The sequence below is a fragment of the Schistosoma mansoni genome, assembly GCF_000237925.1.
Source record: "Schistosoma mansoni, WGS project CABG00000000 data, chromosome W unplaced supercontig 0115, strain Puerto Rico, whole genome shotgun sequence".
NCBI classification, from domain to species: domain Eukaryota; kingdom Metazoa; phylum Platyhelminthes; class Trematoda; order Strigeidida; family Schistosomatidae; genus Schistosoma; species Schistosoma mansoni.
The window spans coordinates 1,009,208-1,029,003 of record NW_017386021.1 but is presented as its reverse complement, the minus strand read 5'-3'; the positions used below and the strand labels follow the sequence as shown (position 1 = coordinate 1,029,003).

At 33.9% G+C, this 19,796-nt stretch overlaps 1 protein-coding gene across 1 annotated transcript in view; it reads right to left on the bottom strand.

The window, feature by feature from the left end:
• Smp_177200 (helicase, putative) overlaps positions 1 to 18,934 on the bottom strand; it is a gene marked incomplete at its 5' end in the record, with an annotated part of 20,933 nt that extends 1,999 nt beyond the window's left edge. Inside the window, 10 exons of the mRNA XM_018791011.1 lie at positions 1,906 to 2,222; positions 3,727 to 4,015; positions 4,897 to 5,298; positions 8,776 to 9,021; positions 9,529 to 9,762; positions 11,706 to 11,996; positions 12,275 to 12,510; positions 15,613 to 15,760; positions 17,617 to 17,771; positions 18,850 to 18,934. Coding sequence (XP_018645800.1) covers positions 1,906 to 2,222; positions 3,727 to 4,015; positions 4,897 to 5,298; positions 8,776 to 9,021; positions 9,529 to 9,762; positions 11,706 to 11,996; positions 12,275 to 12,510; positions 15,613 to 15,760; positions 17,617 to 17,771; positions 18,850 to 18,934 — 2,403 coding nt within the window. The remainder of the gene's footprint in view (positions 1 to 1,905; positions 2,223 to 3,726; positions 4,016 to 4,896; positions 5,299 to 8,775; positions 9,022 to 9,528; positions 9,763 to 11,705; positions 11,997 to 12,274; positions 12,511 to 15,612; positions 15,761 to 17,616; positions 17,772 to 18,849) is intronic.
• Between the last annotated feature and the right edge of the window lie 862 nt (positions 18,935 to 19,796).

The following is a 19,796-nucleotide window of genomic DNA, read 5'->3' as shown; positions in this document are numbered from 1 at the left end:
ATCCATTCACTTCGCATTCATCCCTCCTTGTTACGTCTCACTAATTTTTCACACGATTTAGTCTTCCATTAAACATTTGGTCGAATTGTAATTGCACTATCATATCTCTGTCACTCTATCTGACCCATATTTATTCTGATCACAGATCTTAAATTTTCACTTAACATATATACAGATTCAAGTTAACATTCTATATGAGTAATATCAACATTAACAATTTTATTCTAGGACGAAACGCGCGTCCTGGATTCCACTGCTAGCCACTATCCATCTTTGCTTACCATGATTGTGAATTAAGGCTATATGGAGGCAATACGCACAGTATGCACATATGCCAATTAGAGACTGACCAGTTGCAGTCCTAACACATCGATGGGAAGATTCAAACAAATAATACTAAATGAATTTAATTTTATTCTATTTGATTTGACATTCCTAAATTTACATGCATTAAACGATGTACTTTGCCTTTAACCTGGCCATTTTTTCGGATTATTAATTTGGATATATAATTGTAGAACCTGAAAAGAATTTATCGAAAAGAATATTCTTCGTTCAAATATTAGTCTTTTAATATGATTGGGATCTTTAAACGATTAAAATATTGGAAGTATGTCTGATGACATACCCTTGAATATTATAAATAATTTAGTAATTTATCAATTAACCCTACTTAGATATATTTAAATAAAAAACATAACATGCTTACAATTGCACAACAATGATAAGAATGATAAATTTTTTTATATGACCCATTCAACAATTTACTTTACACGACTTGAAAGCCATTATTTGTTTCTGCGATGGGTTACGGCTAGTGACTTTATAACATGGTTCACCAAACAGAAATCAGCATAGTAGGTTGTAAGCTGGGTATTTTATTCAATAAACAATCACTTCAAAAGTATCACAGTAAATTGAAGTAGACGTGAACGGGTGTAAAAATACCTTTAATATTATAAAATAGCCTGATAAGTTGAGTTATGATCAATGAAACTGCATAAGCACTATACATAACGAACATTCTAATCTTGATTAGTACAAAAACAAAATTTTCAGGACACTACAATCTGAATAATTGCATAATACTTGTTCATTAACTTCTTATTAATTACAGGTACTTCGGATAGTTAAGAACTTAAAGCTGGTGTTATGGTTTAACAAGCCAGAAAATCAACTCTCAGCATTTTAAATTAACAATGACTGAGAGAGTATTACGAATGATATTCGTAATACCTAGAAATGAATGTTAACTTAGAAACACATGAATCACTGAATATTAGATAAGTAATTTGGTGAAAACTTTAACCACGAGGCCTGTATAATTAGGGTTTAATATCTGACAGGGTTGTCAGTGATCAACGTTAAAAGAGAACACACACAGTTATCCAATATTTCCCGGATTTCAATGACTGCTGAACTAATTCAGCTCACATTTTAGAGTTTATTTCATTTAGTCCAACAGAAGTGGTCCTAATTCACAAAAAATAGTAATTTCATTTAAATTTCAGTTTATCAAAGCATAATTCTATTACAATCAATTCAATAATATCACCTGTAGCTAATAACAATAACCTTTCACAATTAAGATGCCAGACTGACTTTAGTTAAACCACCATTGAAAACCTGAAAAAACTGGATAGCTTTTTCATTCAAACAGTATGGATTCACGACCCAGCATGCGAGAATCAAGTCTTTGGTTTCACGCACGAACGCTTAACCTCTAGAACGCTGAGCCAGCAACTAACGGTTTAAATGTCCAACGTAAACATCATCAGAATACTACTTCTTTTGAAAAACTATACTACATCATTCCATGAATTATCATAGATAATAATTTATAAAACAGATAGAAATCATTTGAAGCAAAGTAACCTAATAACTGAAAGTCAAAGGTGAACAAACCTCTATAGCAGATAGTACAATCTTTTGTAATGCAGGTATAAGATTTGAAGGATAAGAAGTAACATCTGAACAACTATTAGACATATGATTTTGATTACAATCATCATTAGTAAACTTCATTAGAGATTCAAGTAGACTATGTAAATATTGTCCATCGTGTTGTTGTAATTGTTCTGCATCAGTAGTGGAACGTGTTTCAAATACAAAACACGATAAAACAGCTGCCAAATCAGGAGCTGATAAATCAGTAAATGAACCATTAAGTAGTAGTTGAGTAATTAACACTTCCATTTTTGTTAATTCACAAGCAATTCGACCTGAATTAATGTAACAAAAAAGGAAGTAGAAAAAAAAGAATAAATTCAGTTATCCACAGGTTGAGAAAAAATCACGAAAGATTTACAAACAACTTTTCAGATATGATATAAATGTTCATCAATTTCGATATGTCAGTCGAATGTTTCACATAAGTAATAACAAAAGATCCAGGAATGAATATATATCATAGCACGAAACCTAGGTCCAGCAGAGTTTCATGTTGACTACTTCTAAGTTTAAATAGTATGGGTTTCACAGACTGGAAATAGTATGTCAAATATATAGGTGTAGAAAAGTCAAATGAACAGTACAGACGGTACTGATTAGAAGAGAGTTGGATAAAAAAAATGGAATAAGGCTTGATTTACTCAAGTTCACGTGACATACTGAACAACAATTTGACAGACTGAAAAAAAACATGAAATGTAGAATAAACAGTATTGTACGAGTAATTACTTCCAAATGTTTTCTGAACGGAAACAGTATTGAATAAAAACGTTGAAAATCTGAAGAAATCACACTATTTCGCCACCACGTCGTCAATACAGATAGTAATGAAACACTGTTGTTTTTCTACGATTGATTTTTGTGAAATGATGTAAATAGAGGGTAAAATTTTCATTAAATCGATAATAAAATCAAAATTCGGCAAAAACCAACAACATAGCAAACAGCTTGATATGGAACAACTTTTCATTGTTATTCTTTTGCATGACAAATAATGATTTATGATAATTTCTCTTATTGCCGGTACGGTGTTACAAAAAAGCGAGAAGAAAAAAACCCAACACAAGTTTATGATGAACGGACAAAGTAACAATCTATGGATAAACAGCTAATTTAATAATACGTTTCTAAATAATTGACATTTTAAATCTAACATCAAATAAAATGCATGATTGAACATTATTCATACTGATAAAAATTCTCATAAATTTCGTAAGTTACTCACCCCCCCTCTCTCTCTAGACTAAATGTTTATCAACACAATTGATAATCACATCATTAACAAATTTAAAATGATTCAGATAGTAAATGTTAACTATTAATGTAAGCATTATCTAATTAATTAAACTTTTCAGATCATACTGTATGTACATAGATTTTCAGTCCATTTAGTGAATTAGTGATGTTGGTAGTCAATCGCTAACATACTTTATTATTGAAATCTTCATCATGATGTAACTCACCACCTATCAAATACAGGTTTATATCATTTGAATTTGAACTATACTATTTGAAGGAGGACTAGAGATATTGTTCAACTGCTCAAAATAAATTAGATAAAACAGGATATGAACCTGTAACGACGCACTGATTAAAAGCTGAGTAATTAAACAGTTAAGCGACTATTCAACTAGTTCACATTTCTTTTTACAATCAATTAATGTGTATATTGTTTTGCAAAGCGATAATGTATATAGTTTCATATCACTCCAACAAATAGTTTTTTCCTTACATTTTAAAATACAGTATATGATGAAAATAATTACAATGTCTAACCTTTTAAACTCAAACAACCAGTATGTGTTGCTGAATCGATAAAACCCAATTCTTCAAGAACACACAAACGACCCACATACTCCGTATTTAATTGTAACTGAGAATTAGATAAGCTATCTTCAATTCGTTTTACAGCCCATCTTCGACGGCAAGTACGATGAATCAGTTCCAGATGTGCTACAAGATCAGGACAACTAATGGGAGCCAAACGTTGAGTAATAACCGATGTTAGAAGTGGTGTTGTTAGTTCATCACTGAGTAAAGCATGCTCATCAAACACACAAGCATCCTAAAAATTTAAATGATCACAAATAAATTATTTATAGATAGTGACAGTTGTATTATGAAGGTTTGAAGTAGTACTCTTTAAGCTACATGAGAATGAAGCACCCATATTTCAACAGATTGGTAGACTATAAACTCCAAACCCAGCTTGACAATAATGATGATTTAACTCCTTAACAGGCTTATGTACCCAAATATTGAGCGAAACCTTTTGTGTGAGGGCTAGTCAAACAGCCTGGCTGCTGAAAATGAAGCAAATATGGCAGGACTCGAACTTGGAAACGAGTGGCTAGAAAACGAAGTCTCTAGTGAAAAAGGTCACCACTCCAGCTTAATAATAATGTGATGACTAATCAATTATAAGAACTGTACTTGAGTAACTACTAGTAAACCGCAATGCAAATATAATACGATAGTCAGATAAATCTAAAAATGCACTGAAAACTTTGGTCAATGATAGAGAATATGTATTTAGGATTACTAAAATATTTTACATAAAAATATGCAGACAATAGGAGAAGGATAAACGTAGTTTATACAATAGTAAGAAAAAATCTAAACAGTCAACAAAATTAACTTATTCACTATGTTCCTGGGTATACTAACAGGTTGCCTAAACCAAAATAGATGTAGCGGGGCTTGAACCTTGGACTTAACTATAAAGTCACCGCGCTCAAGGAAAAGAAAAAAATTCCAAAACCTGTGACAAGATGAAAAAAAGAATAACGGCCATGCCTTTTTTAATCATCAAGATCATTTATGAACAATGCCAGAAAATGTCTCTCACTAGCTATCATAAGGAAACGTCTAAAGTCAAACTTACTACCTGTCACTTGGGATATATATATATATATATATGAATTTACTGTGCAACATGATAATTACCTCCTCTGAAATTCCCTTGAATTTCAATGCTGTTCTTAAATCAACTTTAGTAGGCCAGTTAGCTGGTAGACCAAACATCGGTGACATAGAAGATTCCGGCATCAATGAAATTACAAGATTAAATAAATTCGCATTTAATTCATCCATAAGAACTAGGGGATCACAATCACTTGCAGTTGAGTTTGAACCAATCACTAAATGCATACCAGCTTGTTTAGCTGCTATTTGTTGACGATGACGTTTAATACCACGAAGTAATAATTCCGATGATGTTATATTTGCATTATTTACAGTATTATTACAATATTGTTGTACAGTAAAAACATGATCAGTAATTCGCACAAATGATCGAATAGATAAATTAGATAATAACGTTAAACGAGCATAACCATCTTCCAGTGACTAGTGGAATTTATAATGAAAAATAAACGTAGAAGTATGGAAAAGACAATACATTTTATGAATTTTACTGGAAAAAGAATTCTAAAATAACAAATTTAAACAAATGACACAATGTTTAATTATTTATGATACTAATTATAATTTCATAATTCAGTTCACTAAATTGTACGTAACAGAACTGTTCAACTTCGAGATGAAAGCAAGAATTGCAATAAACTGATATATGATACAATACAGGTGTAGAATCAGGCAAATCTTAATTTTAATGGTATTTGATGAATAGTTGAAAAGAGAAAAAGAATAACTTATTATCATTTAATGACTAGATGGAAGTTCAAAAAGCAATAATTTATTTAAAGAACGCTTCATTTATTATTGAATCGACAGAAATTGATTACAAACACCAACTCATGAGGTACCTGAGGCGATATATGTGTCTGTAGGTTTGAAAAAAGAAAGTTCTCTTGTAAGAATGACTACAAGAGTATAAATAGAGCAAACGACAGTTGGTATTTTCGTGTGTGCTACTGGTGTCGACAGATATAAGTGGTATGTATCACCAATCGAAAGCGAAATGCCTGGGGACAGAAGGTTGAGAAAATCGAAGAGAACAAGAACAAAGAGTAGAGTGATTGTTATGGAAAACAAGGAACAACATAATCTGAGACAATCGATGGATACCTTGCAAACGAAGTCTTTACTGTATGGTTCTCAGATTTTACCAAGACATTCTGTAATGTTATATTAAGACACATTTGGTTGTCTCTGTGTGTTCTCGTTTATTACAGTATCTGGGGCTAATGTTTACAACACTTTATCAACAACCGAAGTGAGGTCCAAGAGCACGCAAATATGGAAATTGTTGAGTTTAAACAAGTTAGTTAGTTATTAGTTACGTCTGTAAGCCCCCATGGAGCATAGGCCGCCGACCAGCGTTCTCCAACCTACTTTGTCCTGAACCTTCCTTTCTAGTTCTATCCAACTTTTGTTCATTCCTCTCATATCAATCTCCATTTCTCGGCGTTATGTGTTCTTCGGTATCCCTCTTTTCCTCTGGCCTTCAGGATTCCATGTGGGGGCTTGCCTTGTGAAGCAGTTAGGTGCTTTCCTCAATGTGTATCCTATCCACTTCCAGCGCTTCTTCCCGATTTCTTCCTCCACTGAAATCTGGTTTGTTCTCTACCACAGTAGGTTGTTACCGATAGTGTCTGGCCAACGGATCCGGAGTATTTTGCGTAGACAACTATTAATAAACACCTGTATCTTCTGGATGATGGCTTGCGAAGTTCTCCAAGTTTCCACCCCATACAGTAGAACTGTCTTGACAATTGTTTTGAGTTCCAGATGTTCTTCAGTCTTAAATATGTTGCTCTTGCTCTGCCGATCCGCGTCTTCACATATGCATCAGATCCACCGTGTTCATCAATGATGCTGCCCAGATATGTAAATGTTTTTACATCATCCAAAGCTTCTCCATCAAGTGTGATTCGGTTGATGCATGTTGTGTTGTACCCGAGAGTCTTGCTTTCCCCCTTGTGTATGTTGAGACCTACTACTGCTGAAGCTGCTGCTATACTGGTCGTCTTCTGAATTTGTTGTTGCGTGTGTGATAGAAGATTCAGGTCATCCGCGAAGTCTAAGTCGTTCAGCTGCATCCTAGCTGTCCATTGTATCCTTTGTTTCCCTCCAGATGTTGACGTCTTCATGATCCAGTCGATCACCGGGAGAAAGAGAAAGGGTGAGAGTAAACAACATTGTCTGACACCGGTCTTTACCTAAAACGAGTCAGTGAGTTGTCCTCCATGCACGATTTTGCAGTTTAATCCAACATAGAAATTCCGTATGATATTGACTAAACAAAGATTCAGGAAATGTACAAAACTGGATATTACTGTTACAAGGGTTGATAGGAAGTACTTATAATAATAAATACAGTGAACGTTATTAGCTTATGCAAATACTTTTGAATATGAAAAAAATAAATGTGCGTCACGTTCAGAAATTATTAGAAAAAACTGTTTACTCAATATAAACAAGTAATATAAAGCAATACACAAAAGATGGGCTGAATGAGAAGAGAATAAAGACAGAAAATGGCAACAAATTTAACAACATATGATAATTAAACATGGCGCAAAAACTAAAAGTCACGTCCTTAATTATAATTCACCCATTCCTATAGTATAACTTTACTGAAAATTCATTCAATTTTGAATTTAACGCAAAAATCTAAAAGTTATTCTCTCGATGCCAGCTGGCTTGTCTCTAAATTACAGTTTAATCTTCATCAATGTTTGCGTTCAATGTATTATTTTTAAGTATATTTTAAAGGACAACATTTGTTGAAGATATTTCGTATAAAAGTATACTATTGTGCCAGAAATAAAAAAAACACTATTCTAATGATCAACGTGTCTCATTTTTTGATATCAGTTCGTTCATGTGTATGAGGAGGAATTGCGTCTAATTGTATCACATATCAATCAGCATGTTATTCCTTGACAAACGTGCATGATCATCATTTATCATGAGCTCTCACATTACAATGAAAGTAACAAGTATTGAATTACTTCAATACAACTAAATATGAATCGCTTTGCGTCATCTTAGATATCACCATTTGACCCTTGACTTAATATTACCTTAATGTACGAGTGAAATATGGTGGATTTAATTAAGCAATTATTATTTACTAATGTCACACCGATTCCCGATTGCTAATTGTTAATCAAAAGTTCTTGATCATCCGTTACAAAAAATTCGTAAATAAATGTAAAAACTTCTTACAATAAGATCACATTTTAGAAAAAAAATCGTAATGATAAATATACATACAGCAGAACTAGTGATAACGAACTCTGTATGACATTCAATTGAAAGATGAATGTGCCCAACTTTTATGAAGTTCATTGCACATGGAATGATGAGAATATGAGGCATTTTACCTGTCGATTTGTGGAACAAAGATTATTGGATAGTAAGCAAGGTAGGGGTTATAGGTAGTCAACAGGAAACCCTGAATATAGGTTTCGTGCCATCTGATACTCGTCAGCATAGTGTGCCAGTAATTTTGAGGGAATTGACGCTCCCTGTCAGATTGCAACTCGTGTCATCCAGCTTCATTTGAACTAGTGGCCATATTGCAAATTGATCAACACAATTTTATCAGCACTAAGAAGGACTTGACATACATGATACTGGTCAACACTAGGTGACCAAGCAATTGTAAATTATTAGATAGTACCATATATACACTAATGAGCAATGTGATTTATTACCTAATTAGGTGTTCCTATAAAGAACTGTGCATTTTGAACGCGTGCTTGGTGGTAAAGTTACACAATTGTCACAATAACCTTGGAAAGAGATTTTCCAAAGTTCTTGTGAGTAATCACGATGTGTATAGTCGATCATGTCAGAGGAGAACAATTTGCTGACGACCATGCGTTCATGGTATATATATATATATATACTTACCTCAGGTGTATAAACAGGCATTAATTGTGGAGGGTATGGTGTATTTGACAGTTGAGCATCTTCACCTTCTTTCAAAATATCCTCTTCATCTAATTCATTGAATTGATTTGCGTTATTGTTAATATTTCCTTGTTTTCTACCATTAATATCATTCACTGAATCAGTGTGATTTATGGATTGATTACACTTTTGAAATGATCTCGAATGATTTGTTAAATTAGACAATTCCCAAGTGATAATATCGCACTACAATAAAGGAATAACAAATACCAGAATTAAGTGCGCAAAACCAATCAAACAATGATCTGTTGTCATGAAAAAAGGAAAACAAAGTATTTTGGGTGATTAAATTAAATGAATATTGTCAAGAGGATGGAGTCCAAACTATTAAATAATCTGATTGGGCTCTTATCAGAATAACTTGACTGACTGATTGATTTTCTACTAATTAGCACCGGTGGACAAATAGTGAGTGTTAAAAGATCTCTCATAATTTTTTTTCTATTACACTAGTTTATATCTACTTGAATCCTATCTTCTATAGCTAGTCTTTTGTATTACCACTAACACTTACTAACCCTACTATTCTTGGATTCATGTTAACAATTTAATGTCGCTGTTTCAGTGAGGACTAAGTAACTTGAACCAATGTACATACATGCCAGGTTCTACGTGGCGTATGACTGACTGGTGAAACTGGAAAAGTCTATTTTGTCTTTTTACATATGATCCAAATAAATCGATTTAACTCACTTCTATTTCACTCCCATTCTTGATTTTTTTCTTTGTTAAATTAACCAAAACACCTGGTACTAACCAATTGGGTTGTTTTATAATTACTTTATTATACAATAATGAATTATCATTTTGTGGTAGATGAATAAATACTATACGACCTGGACAGAACACTCGTTGTAGATCAGTTAGATTTTCTTCAGAAAGTAAACGGACAATTGATGATGTAAGCTTTTGATAATTGCAACAGGCCTAATTTATTTGCAAAAAAGATGAAAAACGAAAGAATAACATTTGTAAGATTCTGAAAATCGGAGAGAAAATATAACTAATCATTTCACATAAATAAATACACAGACACACTAAATGTGAAATTATATTTGCGAAACGTTCACTGACTGAAATTTCATTAGTTTCAACGATACACTACTATCCAACCGACTCCGAGATTCTTCAGGGAAATAATAATCACTACCAAGAAAATTCTGACCATTATTTACCCAAAGAAGTCCGTACATAATTTAAATCTTTACAAAAATAAAACACGGTGAATATATTTCGAAATAATTTGAAATGTGCAAGCTGATAACAACTTATGTACCTATGTAATCTGAGTGAATATAATAGTAATAATAATAACAATGATAATGATAACAGAAATAAAGGCACAACATATTTAAGTGAGGATACTTTCAGCATTCACGGCCATCACCATATCATAGCACAATTATGAAACTTACTCTCAACAACCCACTAAATATACAATATAGGAAAATGTAGTGATGACCATTATAAAAATATGCACAAGTACATACGTGCATGAAACAAAATAAACTTGAAATATGTCAGTATTTTAGTACATTGAAAAAATGCTTAGACTAACAACAGCATAACCAGTGAAGTATAGGTAATATGAAATTGGTTACTTTACATTGTGACTAATTTTTAACAATCATCGACAACTCAGACAGTAACAGCTACCTTGACAAGGTGGTCGAGTTTGATGATGACTCAATCAAGCTATATTGGATGGAACATAAGTTCTTTTATGTCTTAACATGCCGAGCAGGTCGGTTGAAGAACGGCAAAATTAAAAGCAGCAACTCAATGTCCGAAGGTGAAATCATACTAGTGACTTTAGAGAGGTATGATGGCAGTAAGTTGTTCTCCACAAACAACTAGCAACTGCAGGAGATGCAGACTGCCAACAAAGGAGGGAAAGAGTTAGAAAAAGTCAACCATGAAAATGTCACACCTTACCTCACCCTACGGATTTTCGTCTCCGGCGGTGAAAATTTTTTAAGTACTCGGATAACACATCAAAAACTCCACATAACAATTCAGTTTGTGACCGGCTTTAAGCAGTTGTTCCGCGTGCTCTGTGATCACGCCCCCGGGTAACTTGACCCAGTTTCTTTTTCAAGTCGCTCGAGAAGGAATATTCTTTTATGATTTGGAGAGCCGGGAAGTGAAAACTGTCTTCACATCTCTAAGAGCACTCGAGATCATCTGGGTTACAATATGATGACTCAAAACAGTACCGGCAGTATATAGTTATGTATAGTTGAAATTTGACAAATAGCGATCTACAAGCATTAAACAAAGAAGGAAATCCGAAATACACAAATCTGTTTATGTTCATTTTTGACCAGTTAACAATATTAGGTTATAATACCCGGTCTCCATATTAACAATACAAGGTAAATACGATAGAATACGTGGCCATGAATTGTTGGTACATCTGCCTCTTAATTATAAATGTGTATGCACCACAGAATGTGTTCATGGAAGTCATATGATAATTTAATATGATTGAAATGAAATCCCTCGTGAAAATGGCACTCGTAATATGTAGCACTGACCTACTAAGTGAACGAAAAAATGCTAGATATTAGACCTTTATTGAATACTGAAAAAAAGATGATTATCCTCACACCTAAAAACTAAATATTAAAATTTAAGATTATAAAGTTGTTTTAATGAAAAATTCCATTTCGAAAATTGAAAACTTTTGATATAGAGTCTTTTAATTATTATAAAACAGGATGAATCCGCGTGGATTAAGAGAAGTTAGGCGTTTAAATTAAATAGTTTGATTTCCTATTAAACACTTCACAAAGATACTTTATTCTAAAACAAAGATCGAGTTTAATTGTAAATTAATTCAACTATATATATATATATAAGAAACTAACCTGATAATAAGTAGTCATTGCATCACAACAACTTATTTGACCAAAAGGACATTTCACTTGTAAAATAGGCTCACCAATTGGTACAGATAAACGAGAATTATTATTCATAGATATTGTAACTTTACTATTTGAAGAACGAGCAGTTTGATGAGGTATATTTGATGACAATCCAGCAGGTGGTATAAGAGTAGTTGTTTCATCTAGTTTTTTGCGTAAAGCTGACAACCATTGTTTACGGTCAAGTTCACGTCTAAGATTGGCTGCTTCCATGAAACTTCGTCGCATTACATCCTTTATTTATGCATATATATGTTTTAAAAGAGTAATTGCAAACGAATACAGAGATTAGAATCAAATTCTAAATATTAATTTGGTAGCAAAACAGGCGAACGAATATGTACCCCACATATACGTAAACAGACAAAAGAAAACAAACGAAAATTATTACATAATTCTATACATTGGATTTCAACTGAATAGATCATCATTCTTTATAAAAAGACTAGATAACATGAAAAAAAGATACACATAAAACTAATGTGTACATTTATTATCAATAACAAAATTACCTGTGGAGTTAACCAATTAGTTCGATGTAAATGTAATATCATAGAGTAGGTGATTTTAAATTTCGAAACTAATTGAGTTTGTTTTCCAAGAATAATATCACTTAGTGTATGCTCAGATGGCAAACCCGAACTACCTGGTGTAAGTGATTTACCAATTCCACCAAGTAGAATAATTACAGAACCGGAAGCATCTAAACCACGACGACCTGCACGTCCAGCCATTTGTGTATACTCACCTGTAAGCATGATACATTTTTTAAACGAGTTGACAGGGGAAATAAAAAGATAGAAAATTTTTTTTACAATGATTGCATTTATAAACATAAGCTATCTAGCAATATATCACTATTAGGAAAACCTTGAATTATTACTCTATTAGCATACACAACTGAATTTCTGATCAATCCTTGTTGGCATATATACATTATGTACGGATTCCCTCGATAAAGCAATTTTATTAGAATTATTTTAAAATGAAAAGATTGTGACTAGTAATGGACTCAAAAATGCACTAATCGCTTAGTCCACCTACTTGAGCATTAAAGTCACCAGCCACTATCACTACATCAGAGCGCCTAGCTTTTCGGAGGTCAGAACGATTTCTGTAAAACTCATCTTTTACATCATCTGAGCTGAAATCAGTAGGAGAGTAGGCTGAGACGACGACGACAGTACCCTATCTTTCCGAGTCCTTGCTGTTCCGTTTAGTCGGACAGCGCACAGACGACTGTCTACTGGGATCCAGTCTAAAAGAGCTAGTTTTTGACGTGTCAGCTCCGTTCTTCAAAGGACGTTACCGCCGGAGAAGGAAATCCGTGAGGTAAGGTGAGGCGTGACACTTTTAGGGTCGACCTTCTCTAACCTCTTTCTCACTTGTGAGAAGGCAACATGGCTGCAGATGCTGGTTGTCCGAGGGAAACACCTCACTGTTGCAACACCCCTCTACAGTCAGCAGCACGACTTTGCCCTCAGACCTTGAGTTGCTGCTTTTAGTCTTGCCATTCTTCAATCGACCTGTCTGGCATGATAAGACCTACAGGAACATATGATCCAGCCAATATAGCTCGGTTGGGTCATCACGATAGGCAAGCCCGACCACCACTTCAAGGTAGCAGCTACAGTTGAGGTTTGTGCCATCGTTAGTAAGAGTTGGAATTATTCCGTTGTTCACAGATAGGAATGAGTTTTTGGTCAGGTTTTGCTAGTACATATCCATTCCGTACGGATGGTCTTGATATAGCTATTCTGCAATTTCTAGGATTAAAAAGGCATCCAGGATTTCGCTGTCAGTCAAAATTCATTTATTCTAAAATATTTTTCAATAATCTATAATGGATTTCTCTACATAAATTGGGCAATAACGAATTGTACTTTAATAAGTGTTCATTGAATTCTACAAGTCAGAAATGTATTCACCTTAGTCTATAGTACACTAGAGATTGATCGATGTACAACTGTGGATTTAAAAGGGAATATGTTGATGGTCAATAAAGATTACGTAACAACACTGCCTTATATATAATCTGGTAATAAGTTGGCAAGACATCCTAAACTAACTATAGCAGTTAACAAAAATAGTGGACAATAATAATTCAGAAAGCCTTCCCTAAACGATGAAATATACTTGAAGTTATACCATAGAAATCTTCATGATGACATTCGTATCAGGCATAAAAAAGCAAATGTACACATTTCGACTGATTGTCTTGAAAATCTTAAGACGATTTAAGTTCGTCTTAAAAAACAGTTACAAATTGCACAACTGATTAAATGGTGAATTCACTAAACAAAAAACTCAATCTTTTTTCATTCTCAACAAATAAACTGTATCAACAATTTAGAAAACAATGTTCTTGTTAAAAAATTTGAGACTATATACCATTAACGATAATGTAGAGTAATACAATGTGTAACACGTGAGATTTGTGAATTATAACTGTTACTCATGAGTAAATAGTTTTTCATCTTTTAATTTCCTGCTTATAGTTCATCAAATGTTAATTGTACGTTGTCAGAATGGGGATTCGTGGAGATTATAGTAATTTTTCACAGTTGGATTGAGTCAACCAAGCTAAACCACCATTGAAAACCTGGAGGCACTGGACGGCCGTCTCATCCTAGTATGGGACTCTTCAGAAGTGCGCATGATTACTCTCTTGCTGTTAAGACATTTCTCATCTGTTCGAACATATTGAAATGATCCATTTCGCGTTTATCTGCTTGGTTACTGTTATTGTTGAGTTTATTAATATGAGCTCTTTTGAAAGCAAGTTAATCATCATTTATTGTGTAATCATTTGTTTTTTGGATACATACTCATATGATAAATATTTGGAGATGCTAATAGAGTCTTCTTATCTGGAGTGAGTTATTCCAGTGGATATAAAAGTACAGAAGTGAAACTTCTTTATACAGTTAAGTTGTTCAAATCACATTAGGGTTGTATGAAATTAAAACATGACATGAAATGTTTGAACTAGTCTAGCACTTGATAATTTTGAAAAAATTGCGCACTGGGTAGATTGTTATAAATAAATAATATATTTGTAATATTCCAATGAGTAGAAAAATTAGATTTTCTGACGTTTCGTGACTCAGTGTAAGCAACTTCTTTAGAGAATAAATAACCCAATAGAAATTAATCCAAGTTTAAACAATACAACGGAACAACAGGAATATATGATCAATCAAAAAACAGGTCCGAATAAATCAATGTTTATTTCGGTCTAGGTGATTCATAAGCGACATGTGTGTACATTTGTGTGTGTATGTGTGCACGGTTAAGGATGAAAATGTGTGACCTTTGTGGTGATAAGGGATAGAGTTTAATTTGTAAGATAAAAGTGTGAATTGTGAATAATATCAGACTAGGTGACTAGGACAGATGGTCCAAGTAAGATGTATGGTAAGGCTTTCATTCCTACTGTGCGCCGTACGATTAAGCATTATATGGAACGCTTCAACCATTCTCCTATGTAATTGGAAAAAACATTTTGTAATATTTTGATATTTTTGAAATCAATTTGGTGGTTGGTTTTTGATTGATCACATATTACCGTTGCTCCGTTGTATTGTTTAAACTTGGATTAATTTTGGTTTGGTTATTTATTCTCTGAAGAAGTTGCTTACACTGAGTCACGAAACGTCAGAAAATCTAATTTTTCTACTCTTCGGGACATTACGAATATATTATTTATTTATAGTCTAGCAACATTTATTTGCCAAGTTACTGACTTACAAGTGTCAGGTAAGAGCTTTCCTCTGTCAATATTAAAAGTTGAATATTTAAGTAAGAGTGTGAAAATGAAAAACTGGAAAAATAAAAAACAAACACTGACTTGAATTTAAAGGACGACGTTTTTGGCCATCGAATTTCTCTAATGTAGTAAAGATGACACAACGAGCCGGCATATTTACACCCATTGCAAATGTTTCAGTAGCAAATAATATTCTGATTAAACCACGTCGAAATAACATCTCCACTGTCTAATAATGTGTAAAATAACAAAATAAACTACGCTTTTATGAATAAAAATACAAAACCATTAGCTGTGATATATGGTCAAATGAAAAATGAATGTACAAATTACCTGATAGGGATGATAGATCCCCAGAAATCACTTGGTAAACGTCTTATTGTTGTAATTCTACTTTTGAAAATTCAAATTTCTCATTTTCGCTCCAAAAGCGTTCATTTTTATTTTCAACTTTACTTTGTATTTGCCATACGGGTTCATTCCCACTTTTAATACGCTATTTTGCGAGGTTTCCCAGGGAAATTTTTATGCTGTATATATACGCTTGATTTGTGTGCTTGTTCGCTCGTGCTCCCGACTGCTTGTAAAACATACTTTCCCGTCGACTGAATCTGGTCTTCTCCCTCTAGTTAGCAGAGCTGGGGAGCAGTGAATAGTTTAGCTTCACTTGCCGTTGTGTTGCTGATCCTTTGTTCCATTAGCAGAGTTTTAGGTAATCTCCCCAAACATATCATCAACAGTCAGTCATAAACGTAGAGCTTGGAACATATATGAATATCGTCATATACCACACCACATCAGTAAAGTAAAATTATTAAGACAAATGACAAAGCAGTAGTACAAGTAGTAAGAGAATCAATTGTAGAAAAAAAGGTCACGTCTAGACAACATGATTCGAGAACAAAGAATGAATTCACAGAATAAAAAGTATAAGATAACTTTAGAGTTTATGATTCAAAGGAAGATTGACAGTGAATGAATCTACACTACAAAAACTAATTCTGAGCTATATCACCTTAGTTAACAGAGGAAACTATAAGAAGTCATCTGTTAAATTCACAGACTAAAACAAGTCAATTATCTCAACATATGAAGTTTATTGAGATCAGGGGCTGACCAATGTTAGACCACCATGAAAACCTGGAAGCACTGGAAGGCGGTTTTGTTTTAGTATGGGACTAGAAGGCGGTTTTGTTTTAGTATGGGACTACTTAGCAGTGTGCACCCACAATATCGCACGCGAATGCTTAATAAAGTTGGATGCTGACTCAGTGGTCTGGAAGTTAAGCGTTCACGCGCGATATAGAAGGTCCTGGGTCCGAGTTCCGCATGTGAAACCGTGGATGCGCACTCCTGAAGAGACCCATACTAGAACGAAACCGCAAGCCAGTGCTTCCAGGTTCTCATGGTGGTCTCACATTGACGGTTCCTGATCTCAATGAAACTCAATAATTTCCATAACCCTATAATCAAAATGAACTTCAATCGCAAAATTTCATTGAAGTTTTGTTTGGAAAGCTACAATAATAATTATTTTTCGAAGTATGATCAGCTTGATTATAATCGCAAATCTAAAAACCAATGGTATACCAAAGCAATAAACTTACTAACTCAAAGATGATTGTGTATCATAAGTGACATATCCAATCTCTTAATTTTTCATGACGCTAAACCGCCTATCTTAAGTTACTACTAGCGTAGCGAGTTAGAATCTTCACTCTATATGCTTTTACTTTCGATTTTCAGATTGTTTTAATCTGGGACTTGTGTTATTACTGATTGCTGTTTATCGCTTTTCTTACTAAGTGAAAGTGCATTTTGTGAACAAGTGAATAGCCAATAGCTACAGACTGATAATGATTAAGTCTCAGAACGACTTATATTCTGCGATGGCTGAAGTGGAATGAAAATATAGGTTCAGCTAGATGTCAAATATTGTAGATGTTTGAGTATAGGGAAGGTAACTTGAAGATCCACAACTACAAATAGTATCCCGCCTTTAGTTTTTAAAAGTTAATGTGCAGAAAATATCGGTTGACAAATAGCTTTTAAGAAATTTCACAAATTATAAAACATAATTCTTACCTCTTTCAAAATAGGTAACATTCCAGCATGATGAACAGCTAATCCTCTAACAGCTAATTTACTAATAAACTGAACTGAAGCAAGTTGACGATCACATCTTTTTAATCGTTTAGTGACAGAACAATGTAGAAAATTTTTAACTTGTTGCTTTTCACCTGTTTTTAAATGTGAAAGAAACCATAAAGGCAAACTTAAATTCTTATTGAAGCATATTATATTATAATCATAAAGAAGAAACAAGTCGTCTCTAGTTTAAACTAATAACAATATTTATCAGTAGTGTCCATGGACTGCAGGAACCTGAAGGAACGAAAATCGTACATAACTACTCAGCTTGCCGATCACCAAGAGCCAATACATCCTGACATTGTTCCACTATGAGGTGGATAGAACTTTTAAGTCAAAGGCTCAGGGAGTGATTTATAGGTCTTGGTGTCAGGGCAGCATTCTACTTCACACACGTACGATGATGAATAAGTGGGACGAAAATCTACTGCGCGTTTCGCCTTACTATCCATAATAACAATATTTGAAATCGTTTTCTTGAGGTAAACTTATTTTAAGTCGGATCAACTTTTATTTCATTTTACTAATATTCTGTGTATACTTTTATTCTTCAATTTACTAATCACGTCGTCTTTATTAAGAGTCTTGGTCTAAACGGTCCAAATTTGCTGAATAGTTAATTTAAGGGATGTTATTAATGAACATGAAATTTATCACATTTTCCAAAGCTACATACCCCATTTAACCACGCCTCCTTCAACACTCCAAATTTGATTCAAATTAAAAAATTAAAAAGTTTAGTTCATGAAAATTCTTGATATTGATATATGATGTATATCTGAGACGGGTATTGATGGTTTCGTCGAAGTACAACCTATACTATCTTTATCTGTCGATTCTAAAAGTTTGTACCATGTGAACTTTACCAGAAACAATATAGTATTGGGGTTTGTTACCAGAGTTAAGCTAGAATTTATCGATCGGATCTCCGTTGATGGTTACTTATGAGTTGTTAATTTAGTAGGATCGATGAAACTGAGAAAAAAGTAATGTGGCAAATAATTTATTTTCGTAATCTCTGCCTACGACCTGACATGTTATAACGTGGATGAGCTCTATTGCCAATTAAATGACCTTTTCAATAAACGGCACTTAACAGATAGATGAATATATTTAGAAGAAACATCAGCAATAATATAATTGGCATTAAAGTCAAAAACTGATTACTTGAATTCAACAAATCCACTGAAGATAAATGACCAGCCAGAGTTTCCAATGATGATCGAGAAAAGGCAAATGCTATAGTTGGCATAAGATCACGATCTTGAAGAAGGTGAATTACTCCAAGCCATAAATTTTTGGTACGATGATCATGTACACTTATTCCGTTAGTTGCTATTAAAGTGAAATAAACATAAAATTATTCTAAAAATGTTTGAATCAATATACTACATTAAACAATAACGTAACTCATTTGCCAATCAAAGAGTTCATGTAATAGGCTTTGATACACAATTTGTGTGTAAACTAGTGAGACGACGCCCCCAAATGGCCTGGTACGGCCGTAGACGTATACAGCCTCTACCAGGGAGGTACTACTCACTGCCTTCTCGTGGCGGGGTTGTTGTTTACGAAATTGAGAGGACGAAAAGCGAATGTCCCACGCTTTAACCGGGTTGGTGGACACGGAAAGTCCACCTAGGAGAGTTGGAAAACCCTGATTCCAAACCAATGGTGCACATGGGCTCCAGTATCGTGAGGGAACAAATGGCGTATGAACCAATTATTTGGTCACCGGCTACCATGGTACTGCATCTCCTCACGATGCTCCACTGCCTTGTGGACTAGACCTTCAGGTCAAAGGCTCGGGGTGTGACCCCTTAAGAAAACCACCTGCTTCAGTCTGGGCAGTATCACAGCCCTCACAAAAATCAAATGAGATTTGTGAGGCGCATATTTATCTGGTGCTTCCTTATACCAATATTTATGTGTTCAAATAATAATAATAATAAAAGTCTTTCGGATTACTGCTTATACTCTTACTACTTCTACTACTGTAGGATTTGAATCGACAACTGCATCTCTCTGTTAATGTGGTATGGCAACTGGAACTGATGTACGTACGTACGAAGTTCTTACGTACAAAGGTAACGAAGGTTCCTCTGCATGTGATG